Raw genomic sequence first — 23,493 nt, forward strand, 5'->3', positions numbered from 1 at the left:
TTCGATTCCCAGTCAGGGCACATGCCCAGGTTGCGGGTTCAATCCCCAGTAGGGGGCATGCAGGAGGCAGCCAATCAATGACTCTCATCACTGATGTTTCTATCTCTCCCTTTCCCTCTCCCTTCCTCTCTCTGAAATCAATAAAGACATATTTTAAAAAGTAAATAAATAAGAAATAAACATTTATTAATCTTGTTTATCTTTGCAAAGAACCAGCCATTGGTTTCATTGATCTCTTGGGTTTTTTGTGGGTTTGTTTTTTTAGTGTATTTTGTTTATTCTTGCTCTGAACTTTATTATTTTTTTCCTTTGACTCATTTTGAGGTTTTTTGTGTTTTTTCCCTAGTTCCTTTAGGTGTAAGGTTAGATTGTATATTTGAGATTTTTCTTAGTTCTTGAAGTAGGCTTATAACGCTGTGAATTTCCCTCTTGGGACTGCTTTTGCTCTTTCTCAGATTTTTGTGTTGTTTGTTTTCATTTTCATTTGTCTCAAGGTATCTTTTGATTTCTTCTTTGATCTTATTGTTAACCTATTCATTGTTGAGTAGTGTTTTATTTAGCATCCAGGTGTTTGTGTGTGTGTGGTTTTTTGTGTTTTTTCCTTGTGATTGATTTCTAGTTTCATACCACTGTGGCTGGAGAAGATGCTTAATATGATTTCAGTCTTCTTAAATTTATTGAGACTTGTTTGTGGCCTAATGTGGTTTATCCTGGAAAATGTTCCAAGCAAGAATTAACTTGAAAGGAATGTATGTTCTGGGTCAAATGCTCTGAAAATATTAATTAAATCCATTTGGTCTAGTGTGTTGTTTAAGGCCATTGTTTCCTGGTTGATTTTCTGTCTGGAAGATCTATCCATTTATGTCAATGGGCTATTTAATCCACTACTATGACTGTATTACTGTCAATTTCCCCCTTTATGTTTGTCAATATTTGTTTTATACGTTTTGGTGCTCCTACATTGGGTATGTATATATTTACAAAGGTTATATCCTTTTGTTGAAGTGATCCCTTTATCATTATGTAATGTTCTTCTTTGTCTTTTATTATACGCTTTGTTTTAAAGTCTAGATGGTCTGATATAAGTATTGCTCCCTAGCTTTTGCTTTGTTTTCATTTGCATGAAATATATTTTTTCATCCCTTTATTTTTAGTTTCTGTGTATCTTTTGTTCTGAGGTGGGTCTCTTGTAGAGAGCATATATATGGGTCTTGTTTTCTTATCCATTGCGCTACCCTATGTTTTTTTATTGGAGCATTTAAGCCATTTACATTTAAAATGATTATTGATAGGTATTTATTGCTATTTTATTCCTTATAATTATGTCCCTTTTTCTTCTTTCTTCTTAAAGGAGTCCCTTTAACATTTCTTGTAATACAGATTTGGTGGTAATGAACTGCTCTAGCTTTTTCTTGTCTGGGAATCTCTTTCTCCTTCAATTTTAAATGATACACTTGCTGGGTAAAGTAATCTTGGTTATAGGCCCTCGGTTTTCATAACTTTGAATATTTCATGCCAATTCCTTTGGCCTAAAATGTTTCTGTTGAGAAATCAGCGACAGTCTTATGGAAGCTTCCTTCTAGGTAACTAATTGTCTTTCTTTTGTTGCTTTTAAAAGTATCTCCTTGCCCGGCCAGGCATGGCTCAGCGGTTGAGTGTTGACCTAGGATCCAGGCGATCAGGGTTTGATTCCCGGTCAGGGCACATGCCCGGGTTGTGGGCTTAATCAATGACTCTCTCATCATTGATGTTTCTATCTCTCTCTCTCCCTCTCCTGTCCTCTCTCTGAAATAAATGAAAGTATCTCCTTGTTTTTAGCCTTTGGCATTCTTTTTAAATATTTTTTTTATTTTAGAGAGAGAGGAAGGGAGAAGGATAGAGAAACATCGATAAGAGAGAGACATTGATTGCCTACCTCTTGTATGCCCCCTACTGGGGACCGAGCCCGAAATTTGTGCCTGTGCCCTGACCAGGAATCAAACTGTAGACTCCTTGGTTCATGGGTCGATGTTCCAACAATGAGCCACACTAGGTCGGGCTAACCTTTGGCATTTTAATTATGATGTGTCTTGGTGTGGGCCTCTTTGGGTTCATCTTGTTTGGGATTCTCTGCACTCCTTGATTTCTATGGTTTTTTTAATTTTTATTTTTTTGCCAGGTTAAGGAAATTTTCAGTCATTGCTTTTTGTTTTGTTTTGTTTTTCAGTCATTATTTTTAAAAATTTGTTCTCATTTTCTTGCTCTCCTTTTTCTTGTTCTGATACCCATATGATAATGTTGTTATACTTGATGTTTTTCCTGGGGTCCCTTAAACTATCCTCATTTTTTTAAATTCTCTGTTTATTCTATGTATTAGGTAGATCTGCAGCATCTCCCTGTCTTGAAGGGTGACCTTATGTAATAGGTGTCCTGTGGGGCCCAGTGGTGCAGTCTCCCTGATCATCTGAGCCTGTACTCTAGGAGTGTCACTTATGTGGGTTGTGTGTACCCTCCTGTTGTAGTTAAGCTTTGATTACTATTGATGCCTTAGTAGGTGGGTTTTACCCTCAGTCTGGCTGGTTGGCTATGAGGATTGGCCATAACTACAGCCTATGAGCTGCTTTGCAGGGGATGACTCCATGGAACTGAATTCGCTGCAAAGGTGTCTGGTGCCTGCCAAGACCTCCCTTTGCGCGTACTGATTGTGAAGATAATTTTTTGGCACTCTGTTGTTTTCTGAAGCTGGGGCCTCTTGGGAGGGACTTTGATACAGGCCAATGTCAGACGCTGCCTGTGATGATCCCAGGGCTACCTGTTATGAGCTATGATGCGATTCATGGTTTGTAGTTCCCTGTACTGAGCCTGGATTCACGTGGCAGGGGCCCCAAATCTAAGGCTTGCTGCCACCAGTTCCAGGCTTGGGGCAGGTGAACAAAAGACCCAAGGCATCCCAAAACCTGCCTCTATTTTCCAGATGCCTGCAAGGCCCAACCACTGAAAGAGCTCCAGGAAGCACCCAAGTTGTGTGAGGCAGGGTCTCAGGGAGTTACCAGGGTTGGGAGAGTGGCATTCAGCAGGCTAATATAGGTTCAGATTTGCATGAAGCACTGGGCCAACCCTTCACCAAAAGATTCATGGTACACTGAGGCCTGCTGCCACCCGCCCATGTTCTGTGGATCCTTGTGGTAGTGTGGGGTCTCAGGTAGTGTGGAGCTAGTGGAGTTTGCCAGGCTGATATCAGTTCAGATTTGGTCATATGGGGTGTGGGCTCAACACAGGGACAATGGAGGCTGTCCCTCCAACCCTCGCCCAGAAGCCACATAACTCAGTTTTTTCCTAAATGTTTCTAGCACCCTTCAAGCTTGATGGAATTCCTTGAGAATTTTTTAAGAAAGATCGCAGTGCAGGACCAGGGTGGTTGGCTCTGAGAGAACCTGGCCTTTATGCAGGTTGGATAGGGCAGTGTCTCAGAAAGTCATCAGGGTAGAGCTAGCGGCGTGCACTTGGCTAATGCAGATTAAGTTTAGGCCGTGTGCAGGGAAGTCTCAACACAGGGACAGTGGCTGTCGTCCCTTCAGCCCTGCCCTGAAGGCACACAACTAAGGTTCTCCCTATATGTCTGTGGCACCCCCTGAGCTGCTGTCCCTTCATGGAGCCCAAGGTGAGTGCCCTGCAAGTGAGTGAGAGTTTCTGCTTTGGCCCTTTAAGAGGACACCTGGGTTTCCAGCAGCGCTCCATCTCACCCAGAGGGATGGAACCCTTGCTGATTTTCACTGCCAGATGTTATGTGAGCTACTCTTCTGGCACTGGTGTTCAGAGATAGGGACCTGCTTTGGGGCTGAGACCCCTTGCTCCTAAAGGGGAGAGGACTTCTGCAGCTGAAATGCCTCTTCAGATTCTCAACTGCCACGTGTGGGTGCAGGGCCAGCCCATTTTGTGTCTCTACCCTTCCTACCAGTCTCTATGTGGCTTCTTTTTTATATCCTTAGTTATAGGATTTCTATTCAGCTATCCTTCAGATGATTCACCAGATTGATTGTTCTATAATTTGTTTGTAATTTTGATGTGGTCATGGGAGGAAGTGAGTGTAGCATCCACCAACTCTGCTATCTTGATTGGGACCCAAAGGGTATTGGCAATCAGATTGGGACTGATTTCTAAAGTACCTTTAAAGTTTTGCTTTCAAATTCAGATTTAAATTTATTTTGCACAAGCAATGCTAACACTATAGTTTTTAATTTGTGACATTCCTTTACCAGTTAAATGCTACTTGCCACTGACTTTAAAATTCTAACTTGGAGAAATCATTTAGGTAAAGAAAAAAATGTTTAACCCTACTAATACTAAGGTTTTGTGTTTCAGGTCTGACTACAGCCACATGTCCTCCACCAGCAGTAAGTATGGTTTAAATGTCCTTCAGCATTGTCTTCACAGTCCCTCAGGGGTCAGTCCCATCTATACATGAAGAGAAAGCCATCTATGTGACCCATGCTTTAATAGTAAGACTCACCAAAGGTATCCTTGCCAAAGAATATAAGATAACATCCTCTAACTTTGGAAGTGGAGGCTTTCCCTGGAAAATTTGATTTTACCTTAGTTGCACGTCTAGATATGCCACTACTTTCCCTATGGAAATTCAGCCTAGGGGAACTAGCTCAGGCTTTATTAGCACAAATGCTTCTAAAACACCTTCTTTAAAGAATCTGAAGTTACCCATTCATTCAACAAACGTATATCAAATACCTACTGCTGAAGGCTGATAGCTCAGAGCACATTAATTGGATCCATGGGGTGGCCCTAACTTATCTGTTGGGCAAATTTCCTCAGATATCATAGGTAATTATTATATATGGTTAAAAAATGATTGGGACTATGTTTATAAACACACTTTGAGTATAGAAAAAGGTGCCTCTTTATTAAATATTAAATTACAAGTGTGAATCTATTCATGGGAAATTAGGCCTTGAACAGTTTACAGTGATTAAGATCACTGTATAAATGACCAAAGTAATTCAGACTGATTAAACACTTATTTTAAGATAACAACAACAAAAAAGTTCTGTGATAAAGTCCTGATTTTTTAAAATCAGGACAAAACAATTCAATATTTATTATCTCACTAGCCTGTTAAACTCTCATTTCTAAATAGTTCCCAATTGGAAAGACACTTAATTGAGTTATTCTTTTCACTGATGTTCTGGCTTAGGTTTCCTTTGCAATAAGAGACTGTGCAGAAAGTTGTAAATCTGAAATTGTAATTTAGTGTCAAATTATATTTAGTTATTAACATAGCTACAAGGAGCAATTTCTGGTTATTTCAGCCAACTGGAGACTCAATATTGCCCCTTAGTTATTAAGGACCATTAGTAATAATGAGAATAATGCTCCAGTGATTTGCATTCACTCCCTGAAGCTTTTGCATTCCTAAAATCAAAGGATGCTCTCAAACTCTCTCTCTGTGTGCCACCATTTTCTTGGCACTGTTTTGCCCAGAGACTATATTTTTTTAAAGAGTGATGTGTATAAAACAGTTGCCCAAAGCCTTTTCTCAATTCATAGTTCTCAAGCCAGTCCTCTGGGTCACAGTAAAGCACCTCTCTTGTTAGGCAAACAGGTAATTTGGTTTGGGATGTTTTCCTCTCCATCATTTTAATTGCGATCTCTGAATTGGAATTTCTCTTGGTGCAACTGGGATCAATAGCCTTTTATTGCTCTTTATTTTCTCTTTAAATATTTGGTGATTTCTGTCTCACTCTTCAGTGTGGGCTTCTTGGCAAGTGAGGATATATATTTATATGTGTTTCATATTTCAATTAGTAAATGTATTTGGCTACACATAATAGAGAAAAAATAAAGACTTGAACAAGTAAGGGTTTGTTTTTCTCTAACATTAATAAAAGTCCAGAGGAGGCAGTGTAGGCATGGTGTAGAAACCCCTTTAATCATTGTTCTACACCATCCTTGACTTTTGGCTTCCATCTTCAGGGTTGCCTCAGAGTCACAAAACAGCTGCCTCCAGCATAGCCATCACATCCTTGTTCGCATAGCAGGAAGAAGGGGTGAGTGGATAAAGGTGGGCCCTTGGCTGTCTTTGCCCAGTATGTTGCCTGGCTTGCATTTCCTCCCAGGCAGGAATATAAATCCTGGCCACACCCATACTCAGGAGAAGGCCCCTTAAACAGTGAGTGAAAGATAACAGAGTGGACCCTTTCTGAAAAGAAAAAAAAATTTTTTAAGTCTGTCCTTTTAAGTATATCCTTTGAAGCATAAATTCAACAGGGCTGCAATAATAAAAATATTTTCCAAGTAGATTTAAAGCATAGCGTTTTTCTCCCTGGCTAGTGTGGCTCAGTTGGTTGGAGGATCATCCCATACACCGCAAGGTTGTGGGTTCAATTCCCAGTCAGGGCACATACCTAGGTTCTGGGTTTGGTAGTGAAGCTGAGCTGTTCCACATGTGCTTGGAAGACTGATTTTTCCTTCTTTGTAACAAGAGTAGTTGTGAGAAATCTTTCCTTTGTCTACTATTGGGAGAATTGGGCTTCCTCTGTGATTTCCATATTTAACATTTCAGGCTTGAGCATAGTTTGGCTAAACTATGTGGGGATCACAGATAACCTAGATTCAGAAGCTGGAAGTCTTCCTATGAGATGACATGCCTAAGGGATTACCATCAATTGGATTATAACACTTAATGTTAAACTATGTAAGAACCTCCTATTATAGTAAGTATGAATTTTTACAGTCACATGCTCAGGTATAAAAGTAGAACTGCTGTATTTCTCTGTAATTGAGCTGAACTTCAATCTTGAGCAGCCACCCTCACCTCTGGCAAGTGAAGGCCCAGGACCACTGTGCTCCGGGATTCCACCACTGTGGCTTTCAGCACAGGAGAAGTCTAGTACATGATCCTTTCTCAGAAATCTCTGGCATCCAGACTTTGGTCAGGTACCTACCAGTCTTCTTCCTTTCACCAGAAGCCCCAGCTGGACATCTCCTGAGCTGGAAGAGCTGCCCTTTTAGCATCACACTGCTTCTGCACTAGATTCATGGACTGAACCCTCTGCACAAGATTTTGGCCTTTCTTTGCTCAGAAAGCCTTTTCTGTCTCCCAAATCCAGGCCTTGCAATAGAGAGCCTTCTAGACTGTTTCCTCCACTATGATTTGAAAAGATATATACACTCAGAAACTTGACTAATGGGTCTGTCTGCCCCCACCCTCCCTGAAGCAGTAAACAGCCCAGACTCTGCAGGTGGAGGGCCACAGGCAATAAGATAACTGTGGGAAAGGGGAACTTTGATTATTACCTCTGACATTCACCCAGTACATCCTTTAGAACAGGAGTGGGGAAACTTTTTCTGCCAAGGGCGATTTGGATATTTATCACATCATTTGTGTGCCATACAAAATTATTAACTTAAAAGTTAGCTATGAAAAAAGCTCTTAGATTTATTGAATTCTAAGTCCCGCCTGTGGTTGCCTTGGCAGGGCCAGACCAAATGATATATCGCCCTTGGGCTGGACGTTCCCCACCCCTGCTTAAGAACTTAGCCTCTCCCATTTTATGTTTTTCTTCTATTTCTCAGGTGTGAACATCTTGCTTCTTCAGCTAGGTTGTGAGCTCTGAAAGGGACCATGTCTCCTCCTGTTTTGCAGTCCTTGGGACTGTTAGCAGGAGTAGGCACTTCAGAGCCAGGGGCCACCTAGATGCAAAGGGGAGAGCCCCACTTTGGAAGTTGGGAGATGTTCATTCTCTTTCTAGACCTGCCACTAACTGGTCGATGTGGGCAAGTCGCCTGACCTCATTTGTAAAATGAGGGGGCTGGACTAAAGTCCTCACCTGCCTTTAACTTCCTAGTCATGTTCAGTAAGCTTGTTCTTCAGATAGGCTGCGTGGGACATATATTTTAAGGAAACATGGAAACAAGGACCAGGGACTTGTCAGTGTCATATTCAAATTGGCAAAGCATTTCAATATTTCATTGAATTTTAGCCCCCTTCCAAAAAAAAAGTGAGCCTACAGGCTCCAGTTCCTTCATTGCTAGTTTGATCACAAGCACTGATTTTTCTCCTGTGCATTCCAGATATGTTTTATAAGCACGTATGTAGTGTTTTTTCCCTAGGAGAGTTGTAATAGTGAATCATTGTTCATTTGATTTCTCAACATCCTGCCAGAATAAATCTCATTTTAAAATAAACTTTAATTACTATCATCGTGAGGATTCCTCCTGCTGGCTCTAGTGTAAGACTGAAAAGTCTGGAGTTCCCTGATGAGCAAGTCCTGGGGATAGGTTTTGGCTAACATCCTCCTCTTGTGTCTGTTTTACTTTAATAAATGTACTTTACTTCTTAAAACAAGATGGATATTCTAATCCTGTTGTTTGAAAGCCCTGCTGCCTCATGTCGAAATCTACAGAGTTTTATTGAAGTCCTGGCTCTCTTAAGATGCTTTGCTGATGAAAATGACAAGACATGATGTGGTTTAGAAAGATGGGGAATTACTGAGTAGAAAAAAGGATTCTGTGTAAAATACTGGATACTTCAGTCATTTTGAACCCTTTAGCTTTTATAAACAAAGGGTCTTAGAATGTTATTGAGCATTGGACATTGGACATTGGTGTGTGTCAGGCCTCTGTTACCTTCCATAAACTTTCAAAATCGTTATAGCCCTAAAGACTTAAATAACTATGCTAGCTATGTTTTTCTGGCTGCATCTATATCTTCTCCGACTAACTGCCTATCAACCTCCTGGTCCTCTTCCATAATTCAGGTCTAGCTGTGTCGGGATTTAAAGTCTTTGTCACTAGGCTCTGGTTCGTGTCTGGCCTTTGCTTCCTTCCCCCTCCTCATCCCACCAGAGGTTTGTTTCAGAATGAAGCTTGGAAATACATTTAAAGTAAAATGAATTCCTCATTTCCAAGTGGAAAAAAATGCAGGGTATCTGAAGTGTCTGCCTTCCTTTCTATATTATTTCTTTCCTAATAGTGTCGTGGTTCCAGAATGAGCTCAAGAACCCCCAGGTCCCTGACATTGTTTCTGCAGTACTGATGAAAATTGGGAGGGCAGTCCAATAACTACAGTTGCAGTAAAGCCATACTTCTTCCAGAAGCTTGAAAGGGTGGCCAAAGGAGCAGAAAGATTTCATATTCTTGCCCTCTGTCAAATGAAAATACAGATGGGCCTAACCATTTCAGCCTATATTCCATTCTTCAATTAGAGGAAAGTTCTATGAATTCAGGCTGGGAGAGGAGAACCTTATTTTCTACATGATGAACACAGTTTGGATACCTTATGTTAAAAACTCTGCATATCACCTCATTGCCCCAGATTTGCACTGTTCCCAACCCTGCATCTAACCTTGACTTCACTTTGGAGCTGGCACTGGGGCCAGCCTTGCTACTTTCACAGCCCAAACTTGCAGGCCAACCAAGGGCCCTGTTGAAGTGATAAAATTACTAAGAACTGAGAAAGTCTAAGCTTATATCTTAAGTACTGACAGGAGCAAAGAGGATTGCTTTATTTTCCCCCCAATTAGTCCTGAGGTTCAAGGAACTAACTTTAAAAAAAACTACAAAGAAAGAGATGAAGGCAGGTTATTCATTACATTCCAGATGAATAGGCCCTCAGGGGAAGAATTTAGGAACCCCTTTCAGAGAGCATTTGTTTCAGGCATTCTGGGAAGGCAGCTTCATGGAGGTTGGCCCTCGTATGATTCTTCACAAAGCAGTGGGTTGTGTTCATTGTCATCCTGAGGCCCCTTTCCCTCCTGCTTTCTAACCTAATCATACTTCACTGTGTCAGCCTGTGCACTGGGCATGTCTTTGTTGCATACCTGATCCACCATCTCACCTGGATTTACTGCCACTGGACCATGTGGGTCTGGATGACAGACCAAGAATCCAAGCCTCTGAACTGTTCAGTGCCATAGAATGGGGCTTTATAAATGCAATTAAGGAGTTTATTCAACCTCTAAAGGGTTTATTAGCCCTCATGCATATGAACTTCCAGGGCCTCAAGCCGGGCTCCAGGGCCAAATTCCCCAAACCAAGCAGCCTGCAGCAGCTGGAGGTGCCCTTGTTCAGATTCTTTAGCTTTCTTAGGGGACTTAGGGGGCATTAAAGGTGCTGGTGGTTTATGGCACTGGAATGCTGCTTGAGAATGTATTCAGTTGGTCAATGGTTACATCTGCTGCCTTGGAAACCTTAGTACCCCCACATTTAATATGGGTCTCTTCAGTGAACTGTCTCTTGCACTTAGCTCCCTACTTAATTTTATATATTTGTCTGTTTGTTGTCCATCTCCCCCACTAAATTATACTTTTTAGGAAGGCAGAGATTCTTTTATTCATCACTGTATCCTACATAAGAGGTTTACAATAAACATTCCTTGATTAAATGAACATTCCTTGATTAAATAAACTATTGCATCTGAATTACAAATTGTCAGTGATAAAATTATGGATAAAATGACAGCAACATCAGTCATTGCCCAAAATTCTAGAAAGAGGTGTCTGAGTTTGTCCTATGCTGAAACTTGCTGAGGCATTCCCTTTGTAATGAGATATTTGGACCTTCAATTACATATGCCTGCTATTGCTGCTGGAAAGTACTTTTGGGGACATACCAGTTTTCCAGATCTTGGAGAAGGGCCAACCTGGCAGGCACAGGACAGCTGGAGAGAGAGTTGTAGGCAAGGCTGGTGTGAAGCCCCAGGATGCAAGAGTGATAGCAAGGGGTCCCAGTGCAGATAGCATTGAGATGGCTTAGTGGATGTCCAGCATCAGGACAGCAACAGGCAGAAGGATTCAGTCTCCTCCATCAGATCCAAGCTTAGGATGTCCATGCAGGTCAGGGATTGTTAGGAACTGCCCAGGCATAATGGTCAGTCCATTCACGGCAGACTCTCCCTCCCACGCTGCCTGAAGGAGCTAAGCCACAGTTTCAGGCGGAAAAGTACACTGGTGAGAAGAGAGGCCCCAAATGGCCTTTGGCAAGTCAGTTAACATTTCACCTGCAAAATGGGGCAAACACATTTATCATGGTGTTGTTTTAAAGATTAAATGAGATAGTATATGTAAAGCTTTTAGGACAGTGTCTGGCAAATAGCAAGAGCTTAATATCTGGTTGTTATTGTCTAAATTATTTTATGTTAAACTTAAGAGACCAAAAAAAGGGACACGTAGGAGAGGCGAAATATTAGGGGGAAAAAGTAACAAACACTCAGGTTGATAGTATACTTTCTGCCTCATAGAAAGCCTAAACTCATGCAGTACTTAAAGATGTTTTTGTTTTACATTATGAAAGGAAAATCTAATTATGTATAATCACATGAGAAAGACTCTTCCTTGACCTCTTGGGAAGCACAAACTAATTTGAAAGTTTTTTTTAATACTGTGTGGACAGCTCCTGTCCTCCAACCAGCCCTGAGGAGGTCTGTCCATTGCTCGGTTCATTTTTGGTCTGTGTCTTGCCCTAACTGAGCAGGTGCTCCCTGAGGGCCTTTGAGAAGACATGTAATAGATATGATAAAGGCAGCACATATCCCACAGTTGCGGCATCTCTGCTTCTCCAGGGAGACAGAGAGGCTTTTCATGACAATGAATTATTCACATTTTCTCTCCTTCTCCTCAAATACTTGGTTTCCTATCTAGCTCCACAGAAGCTGATTTTCTCTGAGGTGTGTGTAACCCTAGCACTGGTGACAGTTTGGTGCTGCATTTTGTGGCTCTTTGAGCCTGTTTATTTTAGGCTCACATGCATTGGGCACATGCTGGTGATGGCTAGGGCATACTAATGCTGCTGCTCATTCTTCCTCTTCTCAGGGCAGGATTTTAGCCACTGACATATCCCTGGTTCTTACCGTGCAAAGGGAGGGAGCTCTGGAGTCCGGTTAGTCGGCTGTACCCAGAGCTTCCCAGGCGAGCTGGTGCTTGGCCCAGTGCCTTTCAGTCCCACCCCCTGCTCCGAGGCTGGGCATCTTGCCCTTTAGCAAAACTGAACATTCACTCATCCGTGCAGGCTCAGTGTGGCCTTTGTTACTACTCTCTGGGAACCCTTTATGCAGCTGGTAGAGGTGGCCCGATGCTGAGCACCCTGACAACACTGTCTTGGAGACTCAGAGACAACCTTACTTACCCCAGGTATCTCCACATGCAGGCCACTCACACCCATCTTCAGGCTTGCTCTATCACTCTTCTGCTTTCCTTTCACTGTTACACCCACCTGCAGTGCTGGCCTGTTTCAGTTTTCCTCAAGGGCAGTGCTCAGATCTAAATACCCGGGCATGTGCCATCGGGGAGGTGGTTTCTGGATTATTCTTCAGAAACCCAGGGCCAGAAGAAAGAGATATAAATAGGTGTCCAAGACATGAAGCTTGGCTGGCAGCCGAGAAACCAGACAGTTAGAAAGAAGCAGGAGAGCAGTAGAGAGAGGTGAAGTAGTAGCAGTGTGGCCAGAGATGGCGGGAAAGTGACAGCGGCTCATTCTGCTATGAAACAAATACAGCAGAGAATGTGAGCGCACCTCTCTGCAGAGCTGTGGGTTGACTGTGCACACAAAGTCAGATGCAGGATGACCGGGTTACTTCACCTCTTTGTGCCTCGATTCCTGCTCTCTAAAATGGGGAGAATAATAGACACCCCCCTTCTAGGGTTATGAGGATTAAATGAGTTCATACATATAGAACACCAAGAAAGTGCCAGCCCACCCACAGTGAGTCATACAAGTGTTAGCTAACTGTGTCACCACAGGTACCTGGCCACATGCACACTCTGAGTGTGGGGCAGGCTCTTAGCAGGACTCCCTGACTGCTCTGACAGCCTCTTTTCCTAAACACTCTTTCTGCAACATGTATCCTTTTTTCCCCACAGAAATCTTCTGTAATTTTCTCAAGTAAATTTCATCCTCAGATTGTTCAAGGCCTTTCTGCCCCTTTCCATGTATATTGAGCATTCAGTAATGTTTGGCATAGTCACATATCTCCACTGTTTGGAGATGAAGGCACCATGGAAAAGTGAAATGTGCATTTTAGATGATTACTAGAGTTCCTGACTGATGGAAAATTTCAGTGGTTTCATTTCACTACCTTTGCTTCTACTGCACTTCTGCTGATAGTGGTGCTAATAATGTTCAATGAAACAGAAAGTAGCCAGATGAGCAGAAAAAGCAAGCAAAGAAGGCCCAGAATAATTCATGAATTCAGATTGTTTTTAAGCCATCATGATGCATTTTCCCTGATTCAAATGAATATGGGGGCACACATTGATGAGATAACTGCATAAAAGTAGGAATATGATCTAAAGGTAACTTGTCCATCTTTAAATTCAGCCCATCACTTCAGCAAGAGACAGGTCCAGTTGCCAACAAGACATTTCTCCTAGAAGTCATTCAGACATCTCAAGCCAACGTGGCCAAAATGGAACTACTTCTCTTTCCTCACAAACCTACCCTTCTTCCAAATATTTCTTAGCTCAGTTAAGCATCAACATCAGGCCACTTGCTCAGGCTGGAAATATCAAGGTATGCTCTTCTGCTTTTCCTGCTTCTCACCCCCAGGCTGTGACATGTGCCTCCTAAATAGCTCTTGAATCCATGCTCTTCCGTATACTCAGTGACTCTGCCTGCATCTATAATATTGCTGTGTAACAGTCACCCCCAAATGGTGGCTTAAAACAGCAGTCATTTATTATTTCCCATGTGTTTTGGGCCAGCTCATATAGGCCAAGCTTAGCTGGGTGGCCCATACTGTGTGTCTTTGGGTGTCTGAGGTTGGCTGATGTAGGTGGGCTCAGCTGGGGTGCCTCTGCTCCACATATCCCTCATCCTCCTTTCTGGCACCAGTGGGCTGGCTTGTCTATCTTTTTCTCATGGAAATGGCAGAAGCACAAGAAGGCAAGCCAAAACACATGTCACTCTTGACTCTGTTAGCCAAGCTAGTCGTATGGTCTAATCCAAAGTCAAAGAGTGAAGGGAATCACACTTCGCCCACTAAGTGGGAGGAACTACAAAGTCACATGGCAGAGAGCAAGGAGATAGGACAGGATAAATAACTGGGCCAATAATGTAATCTCCTACACTTCCAAGTCCTTGTTATCTCATCTAGATTCTTCACTTGTCTTTTGTTTTCTTACTTTGCCTGTAGTTAACGTCCCCATGGCTTGATCCCGGCATCCCTTTATTAAAACTTCCCATTGCCACTTATCACTACCAAATTGAGCTGAAGCCCTGTACAACTTGGCCCCAATCCATTTTTTTTCTGTTGCCTCTGTTGCTGTTTCAGAATTACTCTCCACCCCCTTCCAAATATGCTTGTTTTTTAGAGTTCTGTGCCTTCATAAATAGTCTTTCCTCTTCCCACAGCAATCTCTCCCACCTTGGAGGTTATAAATGAAATTTTACCTTTCAAGATCAATTCACGTGGTGCCACTTCCAGAAAGCGTTCTCAGAAGCCCGCTGGAGAAAAAGTTGCTCCTTCCTTTGTCACATGATAGTAAATTGGAATTGCATTGTGCTCGTATTTAACTCATACATATTTGGGAATCCGTGCTCAGCCAGAGGGCAGGGAGGTGGAGTTCAGGTAATTCTACCCACCATTCTACTCCGTGATCATGGGAGTACTAAGTTACCTTAGTCATCCTTTGGTTACAGAAGCCTCTTGAGTTCTCAGAATCTTCTTGTAGAGTGAAAGGCACAGTCTAGGAGAAGAGAGGGAGTGGGGGAGGGGTGTCTAGTGCTTAATGATATACGATTATTCTTTTATAACACAGCCAGGAAACAAGCCTGTTATTTCACCTGGTGTTCAATCAAAGCAACATCTCTCTGGCTGTGTTGCTGCAAGTCAGTACCTCCAGTACTGTATTGGAAATCCAAGGAGCTTTCAGTGGTAATATTGTCTATACATAATTTTTATTTCATGGTGACTTTATAATACAACTCCTGCCTAAGATAGTACTCTACTATAGTTCCTATAGGCACATATCTGATTGATTTTAATTTTTTACATCTGTGTTTCCCAACTAAATCACAAAGTTTTTGTTTGTAGTGTTTGGGTCTTTAGAAGACCCATGCCTGTGCTTGCGCAGGTCATGGACTGCACAACTCTGAAGGTGCCCTGTTCACACCAGAGTCTGTGTAAGTGCACTTCCATTGTACTCAGACTTCCTTATCTCCCCAGGGCCTAGTACATATTAATTGCTCAAGAAATGTGTGAATGAATGAGTAAATGAGAAAGAAGGTAACAACAAATTCAACTAACTATCCCCAAGTGAGATATCTAACAGAAAAAGTTGGGATTAAAATTCAGACAGGTTTTGATTCAACAAAATTAAAACCATGTAATTACAGGTGCATATGACACCATGTACCTATGAGCTAACTTGGAGTGTGTTGTTTACCTACAACAAAAAATTACCTTTCATCTTGTTAACTGCTCAAGATTATGGTTCCTAAAAGCACATCACACTTCTTAAATGTTACTGACTGAATAATCACCCTGTGCCTAACACCCTAGTGGACATTAGGAGGCATGTTATGAAGACAGGTCTAGATTCTAGATGACTCTAGCCCCCTAAGTCACAACAGGCTTAAAGATTTCTTTAAAAAAAAGATTTGATTGTCCTTGGATGAGTCATAAAGTTTATATAAATGGAAAGAGTCCATCTTTTAAAAGAGCAAGGCTTTTATCAGGTTATTTGATAAAATGTGCTGAATGTTTGTGAATTATAATTATGCCAGTATAGCCAGCAAACTGTTCACCCCATGGGAAAGTATTGCCAGGTTAAACAGTCAACTTCACACTTGGAATTTGCAGCTTCCAAATGTTCTGCCAGAGGACATAGGAAAGTTAGCTGACCCAGTTAGGATGTGTGGGCTTCTGGGTGAACATGGCCTGGGAGAGGCCCAAAAGACAGCATTACACAGGCCATCATGGTCCCACCTTGAGTCCCTGGCCCCTAACTATAGCCCCAGTAAGCTCTGACAGCAAGAACACTGTGCTTGTCCCTGGACTGTTCTTCCATGTGTTTCCAGCAACAAAGTGATCATGACCAGGCTACCCGCAGCCATCAGGACGCTATTGGCAGGATGCCTCAACAGCTGAGGCTTGATCTGTCAATTAGGGTAAGTGCCTAGCACAGCACCTAGCATAGGACATGAAGAAAGGATTCCATAAATGTTTGTTAAATGAATGAACAAAATAAACCAATGAAATAAGCAAACCAAATAGTATATGGAACATTTGTGGGTTAAGGCATTGCGATTACTTCAGGAAACACTAACGGGTATACGCTTAGGAGTACAGCATCTTCTCTGTTGGGCCTGTTATCCCTTCCAGAGCAATGGAGACTTGACTTTCTACTGCCTAATAGAAAGTACATTCAACCTGATGAAGCACAGCACCAGAGTTTTCCTAACACTACCCAGCTGGGGAACCATTCATTGCGGTAGTTCTTCAGCGTTTGGTGGCCAGGGTACTGCAACAGTTTTCGCACATGAACTTAGGATCAGAAAACCGTAAGATTATGGAGTCAGTTCAGTTAGAATTTAGCTTCTCTTCCTGCCAGGGCTTTGCACGGCATCATCACAGGACACCTGAAAGAAACGGTCACAGTCTGGGGAATTTTTTTGTTTTTCTTCTTGTGGTCCCAGGTGAGCTTTCTGTGGAGGAGGCCCAGGACCCTTTCCTGGTTAGCATCCACATAATCGCAGACCCAGGAGAATCCCAGCCTCTGCAGGAGGCCATCGACAAGGTCTTGGCTTGGATCCACCCAGGCCTCCAGCTGTTCCGGGTCTCCGAAAGGAGGGCTTCCCGGCGGCGGAGGAAGGCCCCGAAGGCGGCGCAGCCCGCGCTGGCGGTGGTTCTCTTCCTGCAGGAGGACTACGGCGACGAGCAGATCCTGCAGCTGCACCGCGCGCTGCAGCGGCCGCCCTGGCGCCACCACCACACGGAGCGCGTGCCCGGCAGGCTCCTGCCCTACCTGCCGTGCAGCCAGGACTTCTTCACGCTGGCCCCCGGGACGCCGCTGTGGGCCATTCGGCCGGTGCACTACGGCCGCGAGATCGTGCGCTTCACCCTCTACTGCCGCCACGACAACTACGCCGACATCCTCCGGTTCTACGAGCTGATCCTCAGGCGGAGCCCCAGCCAGAGGAAGGCGGACTTCTGCATCTTCCCCATTTTCTCCAACCTGGACGTGGACATCCAGTTCTCCCTCAAGAGGCTGCCCTGTGACCAGACCCCGGTCCCCGCCGACTCGTCGGTGCTGGAGTTCCGAGTCAAGGACATCGGCGCGCTCGTGCCGCTCCTGCCCCACCCCTGCAGCCCCATCAGTGAGGGGCGCTGGCAGACGGAGGACCACGACGGGAACAAGATCCTCCTGCAGGTACCCTGGGGGACGTCTGTCGGTGGCTGCCTCCCTGTGGGTTTGGGGTAACGGAGAAAACGTGGGTTGGCTCTGCCAGAACCCCTGGTTTCTGAGCAGTGAGTTAAGAAAAAGGAGAGACCAGTGACCCTCTGGTCTCAGGCTGAGCCAAGGTGTCCATACAGCACCTAAGCAAAAGGAGGGGGCCCTTTTATTGGCGCTTTTCATTTTACTGTTATGGCCATGTGCCTCAGGCAAGCAACTGCCAGTTCCCACCCTGCCCATTCACCCATTTGTGTCTGAGCACCCCCTAAATGCTCGGGCTGGGGGGGGGGGATTTCAGATGAGCTTATATCCCAGGGAGCTTGTTACTAAAGATTCCTGAATCTACTCCTTCACATATAGTTTTACCAATGTATTCTTCAGTCCCACAAAGGAACTTAAGGAAAACCCATCTATGAAAATTGTGAAACACATTACATTCAGTAGAGAAAACACCTGTTTCTTCTTCACTCTGGTGCCACCCCACCTTCTGCCCTTCCACTGCTGGGCAGTAGTTGTTAAAATTCAGTGGTCCCTTGAAAAATGACTTTCTCATAAACATTTAAAGGAATAAGTGATGCCTTTGGGCCTTCTGGTTTCATTTAGCTTGAGAAAGGAGGAGTGAATACATTTTAAGGAAATGGATGCAGTAGACTGTCCTGTTTCTTCCATGGTTTGTGTCTTTGCTCAGTTATTGGACCTCTTTCTCCTCCCGTCCTTCCGGTAGTTGTCTAACACTCTTTCAAGATCATTAATTATACCCTAGAATTCAAAGTTCAGCATATAGATTTAAGAATGTCCTACACCTGGCCCTACCTGGTAAATGCTTTCCAAACCGAGGCTTTCTTGAATTAACATGTAAATCAGTTCAAGAAATATAGGACTTTGTTTTTCTGAAAAGCCTCTGCTGTCTCCGTTTTTCACTTTTGGCTATCTGAAAGAAGAAAGTTGATAGTGAATTAGGGGCATTGTCTTGAAAGGTGCTGTTTGTGGTTACTTGAATCACTGGTAAAGTTTCAGTTTTTGTTGGTTTCGGCATTAAACATCAGAACTGTAATCCAGCCTGGCGGGGCATGGCTCAGCCATTGAGCATCGACCTAGGATCTAGGAGATCGCAGTTTGATTCCCGGTCAGGGCACATGCCCAGGTTGCAGGCTCGATCCCCAGTTGGTGGCGTGCGGGTGGCAGCCATCAATGACTGCTCTCTCATCATCGATGTTTCAACTCTCTCTCCCCCTCTCCCTTCCTCTCTCTGAAATCAGTAAAGATATATATTTTTAAAAAGAACTGTAATCCACATCTCACAAAATGAAGTGAGAACTTGGCACGTGTCAGATAACTGATTAAAATGACAGCCAGGACACATTGCTCAAGTCCAAAAGGTCACCTTGAGATACTTTTTATAGAAAATAGATAATTTTCAGATTTTCCTTTGAACTGTACAGATAAGTAAATAATATTGCTCTATTGTTCAGTGAACTGAAAGCTAGCTAGCTGGCATTTGCTCTCTAATCCCTTTTGAAATGTGAGAAAAATGTTTCTTCTGTGTTTGAAGACTGCCAGTTCTTTATGCAAAATATAATGCAGTTGAATAAGTAAAAGTTAAAGGAAGGTTTTGTTTATACTAAAAAACCAAAATGAATGTCATTATTTCTGAAAGACTTCTTCCTTTTTGTAGTCATTAGAATAGTTTTTTCTCTTGATCCCTATAATAACGTAAGTGAAAGAGCAAAGTATGAAAGCTTGGCCCAAACTCTGGTCAAAAGAACCACTGAAAGAATATTTCAAAGAAGATCCACACATTTAAATGGTTATAAAATCTGTACAGGTACAGGCTTTGAAGTTACAGCATCAGAGTGTGAAAAGGTAAGAAAAAAGATTTGTATCTTTGGCCTCAGGAATGCAGGCCTATATTTAAAATAGTAATATGTCAAGGAGTTAAATTAATGTGGGCAGAAATGACTAATAGCCCCCTCATAAATTTTGATTATGACCATTTGAACAGATTACTCTTACTCCATCACTGCAGAAAGCAATATTCTGGTCTAGCATGAGATATACACCTGCTCATCTCTTTAAGTTACTTTTTAAAGTAAAAATTTATGTTTCAGCCCTAGCCAGTTTGGCTCAGTGGTTAGAGCGTTGGCCAGTGGACAGAAGGGTTCCATGTTTGATTCCGGCCAAGGGCATGTAACTCAGTTTTGGGCTTAATCCCTGGCCCCTGTCAGGGCTCATGCGAGAGGCAACCAGTTGATATGTCTCTCTCACATCAATGTTCTCTTCCTCCCCACTCTCCCTCCCCCATCCCTCCCCCCCCCCCCCCCCCGCTTCCTTCCTCCCTCCCTCCCTTCCACTCTCTCTGAAAAGCAATGGAAAAAAAGATCCTCAGATGAGGATTTAAAAAAAATTATGTTTCAGTCTTTAACAAAATTAAGATATTTAGGATATGGGGAAGTGGTGAAGTTGAGAGAGCTCATTTTTATCCACATTTTCCTTAGCAGTATATATTTCCCAAGTTCCATTTTCAACTATAATTTTTAATATAAATGCTTTTGTTCAATTGGGTGGATTTATACATTGGAAGAAAAATCTTTGTTGGGTAGTTTTTAATTACTTTCTTAAAATATAAATTGTATTTTATTTCCTCTCCTGCCTCATTGATTTAACATTCCATATTTTGGAGACCACCTCCCATTTAATTTCTCTGGTGGAGAAAAGCTGAGAGGGAGCTACTCACCCTCTTGTAAGAATTTTGAAATATTTTTTACTAAGATCTGATAAGATAGAAAGCAAGCCTTCCTCCTCCTGAAACTCATCTCTCCTTTCTTGACATTGCCGGGTTAATAGGACTAGTTAGAAGGTGGGCAAGTGGGGAGTTGCTAGCAAGAGAAGTTGCCTGAGATCCCTCTGAAAAAGACATCTTAGAAATTTGCATTAATACTTAATGATACTGGCCTGATTTGCTTTTGGACCCAGGGCTTGGAAAAAGCACACCTTGGTGTGCATTTTGGTCCTGTCCAAACACACCCAGCCCTAGTAGAGGGAACCACAAGCTGTGGAGTGTAGAAAACTTCAAACAGGGTACTCAAGGCCAGCCACAGTTTCTGACATTGACCTGCACCAGAGACCATCCAAAAGACTAAGAGTCATAGCAGATCTACCTAATACATAGAAACAAATCCAAACAGGCAGCCAAAATGGGGAGACAAAAAAACAAGCCCCAAATGAAAGAACAAAGAATTCCCCAGAAGAAGAGATAAATGAAATGGAGATAAGCAATCTATCAGACATCGAGTTCAGAATACTGACCATAAGGATTCTCAACATCATGAGAAAAGAAATGGAAACTATGAAGGAAATTAAAAATGATAAAGAAGAAACAAAACAAAAAAAAACATTGGAAGGAATAAACAGCAGGCTAGGGGAAGCTGAGGATCAGATCAGCAAATTAGAAGATAAGGTAGAAAAAAATCACTCAATCAGAGGTCCAAAAAGAAAAAAATTAGAAAACAGGAGGACAGTTTCATGTTGTAGGACAACATGAAATGCAACAATATTCACATTATAGGAATGCCAGAGGGTGTCAAAAGTAAACAAGGGTTAGAGAACCTGTTTGAAGAAATAATGGCAGAAAACTTCCCTAACCTGATGAAGGAAAAAGTCACATGAGTTCAGGAGGCATAGAGAGTCCCAAGCAAGAAGAACCCAAAGAGGCCTATGCCCAGGCACATCATAATTAAAATGCCAAAAATTCAAGACGAAGAGAGAAATTTTTTTTTGTTTGTTTAAAATATTACAGATGTCCCTTTTTCTCTCCAATGACCTGTTCCATCCCATCCCCCTCCCCAGTCCCTCTCCCCACCATTGCCTGTGTCCTTGGGTTGTGTATATATATACATATAAAGTCTTTGGTTACTTTCTCCCCCTCCACCCACCCACCCTCCTCCATCCCTCTGACATTCATCAGTCTCATCTATGCTTCCATGTCATTGAATTTATTCTGTTCATCTGTTTATTAAGTTCTTTAGATTCCACATATAAGTGAGATCATGTGATGTTTTTCTTTCTCTGCCTGGCTTCACTTAGCATATTTTTCTCCAGGTCCATCCATACTGTCCCAAAGGGCACGAGGTTATTATTCTTTACAGCTGCGTAGTATTCCATGGTGTAAATGTCCCACAGCTTTTTTATCCACTCATCTACTGATGGAAACTTGGGCTGTTTCCAGATCTTAGCTATTGTAAACTGTTCTGCTATGAACATTGAGGTATATATATTCTTTCTGATTAGTGTTTCAGGATTCTTAGGATACATTCCTAGGAGTGGAATCGAGAGTATCTTAAAGGCAGCAAGAGAAAAGCAATCTGTTACCTACAAAGAAGCTCCCATCAGGCTGTCAGCTGATTTCTGATCAGAAACACTACAGGCCAGAAGGGAGTGGCATGAAGTATTCAAGGTAATGCAAAACAAGGATCCGAAACCAAGACTACTCTATCCAGCAAGGCTATCATTCAAAATAGATGGTGAAATAAAGAGCTTCTCAGACAAAAAAAGGCTAAAGGAGTTTATCACCACCAAACCTGCCACGCAAGAAATGTTAAAGGGACTGCTGTAATAAGAAATTGAAATAGAACAAGAAACATAGGCATAAAGAAATAAAATAGCAATAGATAAATACCTATCAAAAATATCCTTAAATAGAAATTGATTAAATGCTCCAATCAAAGGACATAGGGTAGCTGAATGGATAAGAAAACAAGATCCAAATATATGCTGTCTACAAGAGACCCACCTCAGAACAAAAGACTCACACAGGCTGAAAAAAAACAAAAACAAAAACAAACTTCTGGAAGACTTTAAAGGAGAGATTGACAGCAATACAGTCACAGTAGGGGACTTGAACACCCTCTGACTTTAGTGGATAGATCTTCCAGACAAAAAATCAACAAGGAAACAGTGGCTCTAAATGACACACTAGATCAGATGAATTTAATTGACCTTTACAGAACATATCACCCCAAAGCGGCAGAATATATATTCTCCTCAAGTGCACATGGAACATTCTCAAAGACAGACCACATGTTAGAGTACAAAATAAGTCTCTACAACTTCAAGAAGATTGAAGAAATCATATCAAGCATCTTCTTGGACATTTATACCATGGAATAATACTATGCAGCTATAAAAGTGAAGGATCCCTTACTCTTTGAGACAGCAAGCTGGAACCTGGAGAGTATTATGCTAAGCGAAATAAGCCAGTCAGAGAAAGACAAATACCACATGATGTTACTCATTTGCAGAATCTAATGAATAAAATAAACTGTTGAACAAAATAGATCCAGAGACATAGAAGCATGGAACAGACCAAATCTCAGAGGAAAGGTGGAGGGGGGAGGAGAGGTTAACCTAAGAACTTATATGCATATATGCATAACCCATGGACACAGGCAATAGTGTGGTGAAGGCCTGGGGGGAAGGGTGCAGGGTGGAAGAGATCAATGTGGGGAAAGGAGGGCATTTGTAATACTTCCAACAATAAAGATAAAATTTTAAAAAATATCTGATGATACTGAACTGCAGCTTTCTGGAATCAAGGTCTGTGTTTGTGAATCCACATCTCCTAGAACTAAACTGACGTTTACTTTGAGCATAATAGGTTCTCTTTATATGTTTTTCTTTACTTTTATTGAAGAGTAATATAAGTTATATCATACAAAAAGTGCACACATCATAAATATACAGCTCAATGAATTTTCACAAATTGAATATTTATGTGAGCAAAACCCAGATGAAGAAACGTAACAGAGACAGAAACAGAGAGAAGGCCTCTCCTCCCCCACTCCTGAGACTCCCTTCCCTTAAATGAACTTATTAATTACCCTATATTGCATTAAAGTGGGGGAGAAGTACCTAGTCAAAAAAGTTGGGAATATGGGTATGTTATTTCTTTTTTTAATTTGTAAGTAGATATCACATTTTTAAAACAGTATTTAAGGTGGCTGACAAAAATATAAACCACACAAGAAGTTTTGTAAAAATTATTAGATACCCAAGGGTTTTGAAGTAGAGGAAAATATTGAAAGGCAAGTAAGATAAACCAAACGTGACGTCCAAA

The 23,493-nt window shown here is 42.2% G+C and overlaps 1 protein-coding gene across 1 annotated transcript in view; it reads left to right on the forward strand.

Moving 5' to 3' along the window:
- The window catches only part of FAM124A (family with sequence similarity 124 member A), a 70,669-nt gene that overhangs the window by 15,061 nt on the left and 32,115 nt on the right, over nt 1-23,493 (forward strand). The window contains exons 2-3 of the mRNA XM_016213834.2: nt 4,342-4,373; nt 16,624-17,357. Of these exons, the coding sequence (XP_016069320.2) occupies nt 4,342-4,373; nt 16,624-17,357 (766 nt within the window). The remainder of the gene's footprint in view (nt 1-4,341; nt 4,374-16,623; nt 17,358-23,493) is intronic.

The sequence above is a fragment of the Miniopterus natalensis genome, chromosome 2 (genome assembly GCF_054644295.1).
Source record: "Miniopterus natalensis isolate mMinNat1 chromosome 2, mMinNat1.hap1, whole genome shotgun sequence".
Taxonomy (NCBI): domain Eukaryota; kingdom Metazoa; phylum Chordata; class Mammalia; order Chiroptera; family Miniopteridae; genus Miniopterus; species Miniopterus natalensis.